Source organism: Triticum aestivum, chromosome 7B (assembly GCF_018294505.1).
Source record: "Triticum aestivum cultivar Chinese Spring chromosome 7B, IWGSC CS RefSeq v2.1, whole genome shotgun sequence".
Classification (NCBI taxonomy): domain Eukaryota; kingdom Viridiplantae; phylum Streptophyta; class Magnoliopsida; order Poales; family Poaceae; genus Triticum; species Triticum aestivum.
The window spans coordinates 469,892,004-469,899,079 of NC_057813.1; the positions used below are offsets into that span (position 1 = coordinate 469,892,004).

General features: G+C 48.6%; 2 protein-coding genes across 2 annotated transcripts; one reads left to right on the forward strand and one right to left on the reverse strand.

Moving 5' to 3' along the window:
- The first annotated feature begins 1,208 nt into the window (after nucleotides 1-1,208).
- Nucleotides 1,209-3,904, forward strand: LOC123159752 (uncharacterized). The gene is made up of 3 exons (XM_044577571.1): nucleotides 1,209-1,654; nucleotides 1,800-2,065; nucleotides 2,534-3,904. Exons 1-3 carry the CDS (start codon nucleotides 1,309-1,311, stop codon nucleotides 3,683-3,685), a joined length of 1,764 nt encoding a protein of 587 aa, XP_044433506.1. The 5' UTR covers nucleotides 1,209-1,308; the 3' UTR covers nucleotides 3,686-3,904.
- Nucleotides 3,905-4,141: 237 nt separating this feature from the next.
- LOC123157217 (proteasome assembly chaperone 3) lies at nucleotides 4,142-6,380 on the reverse strand. Its single transcript, XM_044575473.1, has 7 exons — nucleotides 6,037-6,380; nucleotides 5,878-5,925; nucleotides 5,747-5,793; nucleotides 5,178-5,244; nucleotides 5,055-5,098; nucleotides 4,521-4,578; nucleotides 4,142-4,323 (listed from the first exon to the last, which is right to left on the reverse strand). Exons 1-7 carry the CDS (start codon nucleotides 6,112-6,114, stop codon nucleotides 4,273-4,275), a joined length of 393 nt encoding a protein of 130 aa, XP_044431408.1. The 5' UTR covers nucleotides 6,115-6,380; the 3' UTR covers nucleotides 4,142-4,272.
- Nucleotides 6,381-7,076: the final 696 nt, after the last annotated feature.

Here is a 7,076-nt window from a genome sequence, read left to right on the forward strand (position 1 = left end):
GGCGACTCCGACGGCGTGCCTGCTGCAACGCGATGGCGGGAGCTTTACGGGCGTGGAGGTCCCGGCCGGGCCTATGGGCCCACAGGCCCGGTATGCTCCTGCTATTGTGTCCGGTCGACTACCGTCGTTGACGGTGGAGGTTGTGCCCTCCCGCGTGCCGACGGTGCCACGGCCCCTAGTCCCGGCTCCTACTCCCCACTGTGCAGGCCTCACTTCGTGGTGTCGTGGTGAGACGGCGTGGAGGCTTCGTGACCGCGGTGGCGCAAGATGGTGGTCGGTTTGGTGGCAGGCTCTGGAGCATCCGAGGTGAAGGTTGGGATCGGGGGGAACCCCTGTTAGCCTGTCCGACACCGACGCGGCGACGCCGGCGGGTGCCGCCGGACCTTTCTGGAGGGCGTCGGGGGCGACCCTTCCTCCCGCCTCGTCGAGTACCGGGGGAAACCCTTGGCAGCAGCGTCGTCATCGTCGCGGTCCTTCTTAGAGGTGTTGATTGGTACCGGTGCTTCGGAGCCTTGGAGCTTGGTGGGAGTTCTTAGGTGGGCGCAGTGGTCGTACTTAGGTGGGCGCAGTGGTCGTGAAGCTTCTTCGTTGACGTCGATCCGCCGTTGTCGGCATTTTTTCTCTTGTTATTTCTCTTTCTTTTCTTTTGGGTGTGATCAATGACGGCTTCAGGAATTTGCAACCGGGTATTCATGTGTATTCATTTTGTCAAAATCATTGCTGTTTTTTGAAAATTGTCACTCTTTTGCTAAAATCAACACTATTTTGTAAAAATCATGGGTATTCACATGAAGACCCAAGAATACCCCTGGCGCCGTCCCTGGGTGTGATTGTGCTGCTTCCGTCCCAGCACCTATCGTTGGCTGTATCAGTTGGTTGCTTTGGAATACAAAGCGGGGGAAGCCCTATTTCGAGGATTATATACGTAAAAATGCAGGGGATTATTTGCATTCAGTCATTTGAACAAACATGTAATGTGCAACCTGTATCTTTAGAACGGGACCCAGGTCCAAGCAAGGAACACAAGAATGAATGCCTTGCCGACGAACCCATCGTCCTCAACCCCGGCATGGACGGCGAGTCCACGAGAGAGACTATGAGCGTGCCCTGCGGTAGTGGAGTAGCGCTCGTGGGCGAGGTCAATGCAGCAGGAGAAGCGCGTCGCCCACCACCGCCCTAGCTGCGGCAGCTCCGCCGTGCGCCGGGATCGACGGAGGGGGACTCCTAATCCGATCGTTTCCCGACTCGGATTCCTCAGTCAGCTCCTAATCCGGATCGACCAAGTCACAAAGATTCGACTCGGATCGGATGCCAGCGGACGTCGCCATAATAAAGCACGCCCCTACGCGCAGCTCCTGCCGTGCGCGGACGCAGGTTGTTGTTCCCCGGCAACTCCTCCTCGATTTCCATCCGACTACGACCCATTGCACGCACGCCGTCGTCGCCATGGAGAAGATGCAGAAGGCCGTCGCGGTCGTCAACCACCTCTGGTGGAACCGGCACGGGTTCCCGCAGGGCTACCACTTCGTCCCGAGTGACCTGGAGCTCATCCGCCTCCTCGAGGACATCATCGCCGGCCGCCCTCTCCCCCACCCTCTCCCCACCATCTTCCGCAACGTCAGGATCCGCGACTACCACCCCGCCGAGCTCTACGGTACCCCTCCTTCCTTGAAACTTTCATTCTTCTTCTTCTTCTTCGCTTTGTTTTAAATTTTTAATCCGTGGTGATCCATCGATGCGATGCAATTCCGCGCGCGCTCATGAATCATGAATGATACGAATTGGAATCGATGGAGCAGAGAGGTACAAGGCGCACAAGGAGGCCGGGTCCATCTACTTCTTCAGCGAGAGGGAGTTCCCGGGGGGCGCCAGGGTGCGGCCCCGGCGCTTCACCAAGGACGGCTGGTGGAAGGCCTCGGGGGGCGGCGAGTCCTTGAGGCGCCGCGGCCTGACCGTCGGCTCTAAGCTCACCTTGGTCTTCTACGACAAGAAGCCCGGCCAGAAGGTTGGCGTCAAGACCGACTGGGCCATCAAAGAGTACACCAAGATCGTTGACAAGAAGAAGGTAATGATTCATCTTCATCATCGCGAACCCCTTTGTTCATGGTTGAATGCACTACTGGTTTGAAGGTGAATCGCGCGAAATATGATTTATTTAACAATTAAAATTGTTTTGGGAGGGAAACTTGTTTGACCTTTTTTTATTTTTTTTATTGTCTTTTGATTTTGATTTTGATTTTCAGTTAGTATTAGCTAAATTAACACATCTGCCACGGTTGCATACTTTTGTGGAAGGGAAGGGTGACTGCGTATAGGAGTACCGTGATGACCCTAATGTCGATAATCTGAAAACCTTGACCGAATTAAGCATGACGTTTACACCTGACAGACTTGGTAATTTAGAAGTGATCGCATATTGTACACATTTAGTCTTGCAATGCATATGCAGAATTGCGAGTATATATCTTTATAATTTCAGGATTGAGCCTGCTTTCTTCCGTTGTTATCTCGTCACGCCCTTGTGTGTTTGCAGGCGGAGGAGATGGCCTTGTACCGCCTCTACAAGATGAACAAACCCGCCAACGCGAAGCATCCAACTCAAGAAGATGAAAACACGCCCAATTCCACTTGGGCGAACGAGGAGGCGCCGCCGCCGTCACCACCGCATCCGACGTTCTCGCAGGCGCAGGCCGGGCAAACACATGACTACCACAACCACTACTACTTTGGTGTCGAACCAGGGCCAAGCACAAGCCGCTCGGTGACGCCGGACGCCGGCCACATGGGGCTAACGGGTTCTTCGCCGGCCGCCCCAACATACCTGCCGCAGCACAACGGCGTCCGGTACACCGACGGGCTCAGGTTCTGGGATGCGCTGCCGGCGATGGCCCCGTCTCTGGTGTCGTCGGGACCAGCAGCCGTTGCGCATGGCCTGCCGACATCTGCTGCGCATTTCAGCTACCAAGAAACTGCAGTAGACGCCGAGCACTTTGGCTACCAAGAAACAACCACAGAACCAATGAAGACGCAGCTCCTGCCGGCGTCTGCCGAGCACTTTGTCTACCAGGAAACAACAGACCCGCTGAAGACGCAGCTCCTGCCGGCGTCTGCCGAGCACTTTGTCTACCAGGAAACCACAGACCCGCCGAAGACGCAGCTCCCACCGCCGGCTGCTCAGGGCGACTACCTGGCCGATGAGTTCGACGTTTGGTGCGAGATGCAGCAGGGTTCGCAGCAGGTGGCTGTGAGTCCCTCTTCCCCCATGCCCGACAACATAGATTTGCAGCAGGTGGCTGCGAGTTCCTCTTCCCCCACGCCCGACGACATAGATTCACAGCGGGTTGCTGTGAGTCCCTCTTCCCCCATGCCCGACAACATAGATTCGCAGCAGGTGGCTGCGAGTTCCTCTTCCCCCACGCCCGACGACATAGATTCGCAGCAGGCGGCTGCGAGTCCCTTCCCCAAGCTCGAAGATATTGATTTCCCCATGCTCGAAGATGTCGATTTCGCCATGCTCGAAGATATTGATTTCGCTGGCTTGCTCGAGGATATACCGACGCTGCCTACGGACGAAAACGGCGAGCGCTTTTCATGCACATTACAAGAGCTCCTCTACCCCAAGATAGAGGACGACGCACCACCACCGCTAGCCGACGTTGATGGCCAAGGATCAGGTCCAGAGTAACAGATATCTCAAAACAAAAAGTTTGGAGTAGCAGAAACCAGCAAGAGCAATCAAAAAAGAAAAAAAAGAGTTAGCAGCAACCAGCAAGAAGCAATCGATAGTACCTTAATTCGCAGTGTTCATATTTTATGGTGTTCCCTCACATTTAGCATAGTGTTCATATTAATATTACCATACTGTTGTAAGATTTCTTTTTATATATACTGCTCTGCCTGAGAAGCAATTTCTTCACTGGACATGATTAGGTTGGTTACCATTAAACAGGTTTTTAAATCTTGTAAATACTTTCAAGTAGCAACCCCTAAGCTATATTAGGGAAATATATTGATCATTACGCATTTTAGTTGGGAAATCACCTCATGATAACTGAATCTGGAATAAATTATACTCCCTCTCCGTAAAGAAATATAAGAGCGTTTAGATCACTAAAACGCTCTTATATTTCTTTACGGAGGGAGTAATTACATAGTTTCTAGAGATTCATGCATGGTAAGGAAGGGCTGGTTTTGCTCTGACAGCTTGTGTATGTCAATATCTCTGTAGATGAACCGAAACTGTAAATGCCCATCCCAACCTTTGCAAAGTTATCACCATAGGCGGTTGTCAACAATGGCAGAAACTACATCTTTCAATGTTCCCTACAAAATTGACGTAATTGTATCAGACATACATTTACGATACTATTGGATCGAAAGCAAAATGGCAAACTGTCCTCACTGATATGCACAACAGTAACAGTACATGAGAATTTCAAGGGGTTTCGAAAAGCAAAGATCAAATGTACGTGGTCCACATAATATGGCAATCATAACATGGAAATTGTTTCAATTCTTACCTGGGAATGATCCTTCAAACCAAGAGAGATCACCAACGGCCGAGCTGAGCCACTACCACTTCAAAACAAGTATAACAACAATGTAAGTACAAAACGGTGACAAAGTTAACCAACCCTGATACATAATAGTCACTTGTATATGCGTATGTAAGCAAATGGCATGTGGTATATCAGCCCTATGAGCGAACCTGAACAGATTGGGTACTAACTTCAGCATAAAAATTGGCACAAAAACTGCAGGGCGAAGAAAAGATCAATGCTTACAACAATTCAACAACAGTATTGAAAAAAGAGGAGCTTAATGGTGCTGCTTGCTTTCAAATTGTTGGTGCGTGCCAATACTGCTTAACCAAATGATTAAACAGAACAACTGATGGGCCATAGGTATTGGCAATTGTCCCACATGGAACTCCTCATCCAAACTTACATGCAGTTATTATCGCTGCTTGCCAGGTACACAGACAAAAACTTGAAAAAAATAATCAGAGACGGGGAAACAGCGGATAGCACGACGAGACGGTTAAGAAAGCAAACCTTATATGCTCGATAAGTTGGCGTGCACAAGCTAGCAGGAGTGGCTGCGATCACAACATTATGCAGTGTCATTAGATGTGTGCACAATCAAGCCTGACAATATGGATGTTCAGAGGAGATTACCTCATCCCTCTTCCCAAAAAGAACAGATACATTGTAGGTTGGATCAGAGAAAACACTTTCATCTTTCCTATTCAGGAAGGAAAGGGTTAGTAAAGAATGCAGCACAGGAGTTCAAGAAAAGAAATGACAATGGTAAACCTTAATTCCATCAACTGTTACCAGTACAAAACATCCAGTCATACTGCTTTGTCATCTCTTAGTTGACACATTATTTAACACAGGACAATATGCAAGAACCAATCATCTATCATGTTGAGGTAATAATAAAAGCATTGTGTAGCACAAATATAAATCTGAAAGTTAAGATATGATATTTACTGCAAGACTCTACAGAACGGCTTGATAGTTCTGCAGCTTTCTTTGGTACTAGATGATTAACCACATGAACAGCCAATTTGTGTCCTAGCACTAAAGATCAGCCAGACCTGGAACTTACAAATATCAACATGTACATGGAGGTGGCCACCACATATGCAGAACTGATAATGCAAATAACATATATACTAGCAAACTATGCATTTGACCGGGATATACCAAACTATACATGCTAATGAGAATAAAGAGCTTACTTAGCAGCTAATATGGTTCCCATGCATCCAATCTGTGTCACAATGACCTGCCAATGCGGTGGACAGCTGAGCATCTCTCACATGTGAAAATTAGCATTCGATCAAATACGACCGACGAATCCGCAACTCACCAGAAAGTTATCTTCGTATTTGCTGATAACAATGTCAGTCTTGTTGCCCTGGACAGCCCAGCCAGAACCAAGTTATACTCGCAATCAGATAGCACTCCCACTATGACAGATTGTTCTAAAAAAAGACTAGAGAATTAGATTAAATTAAATCCAACAAACCTTGATATCCAAGGAGAGGGACTTGTGCGGCACAGGGAAGCGGCCACCTGCCTGCGAAGAACCCGTCGGCATCTCCATCTGCGGAACCAAGCGGATCAAGGAACCGCGTGCACAAAGGGGGAGAAGAAGCTAGCTGTTGTTAGAAAGATTGATTGAAAATTCGGAATCAACAGGACGGATTGGACGCAGGCGGCCGGTGGGATGGAGGGAGGGGAGGGGAGGGAAGAACTATAGCACTAGGCGGCGTGGCTGTGGCGGCGCGGCCTGGACAAGACTCGAGAGAGAAGATCCGACCAAGAGGACGAGGGCTGTGGGGGAGGGGAAAAGCATCGGGTGAGCCCAAAGTCTTGCACGATACCATGCTCCCAACTCACAAAAGTCTCTTTCTTTCTTTCTTTCAAAAAAACTCACAAAAGTCAGATTTCAAAGTTTGTATAAAAATCTGAAAAGAATTATGGGTGTTCACAACATATAGGAAAAAGTCTATTTTAAACCTTGAATTCGTACAGGTTCGGCGAAATGAACCATCAAATCAAAATCCCGATCGATTGCACACTGAACTATGGAATTCCGGTCTAAATTGAACCTTCGGGTCGTTTGGATGGTCGGGATTGGGGGTATTTCGCAGGGGCGCACGCCTGCTCCCTGCTCGGCCGGCCCGCTTTATTTTTTTCGCTAAAACAAAAATAGTACACTGGCCCGCTTTAATTTTTTGTTAAAACAAATATAGTGCACCAGCCTGCTTTATTTTTTTCGTTAAAACAAAAATAGTACACTGGCCCGCTTTAATTTTTTGTTAAAACAAATATAGTGCACCAGCCCGCTTTATTTTTTTCGTTAAAAAACAAAAAGCAGTGCACGAAGAGGCTCGAACCCGAGACCCGTGCTCTATGCCATATGATCGATGCAACAGCCACTAGGGGCACGACACAGGTTGTGTTCACTTCCTCCCTTTTTCTTTTTTTTTCCTTTCTTTTCTTCTTATTTTTCAGTTTCCCTTTTTATTTTTCTTCTTATTTTTCAGTTTCCCTTTTTTATTA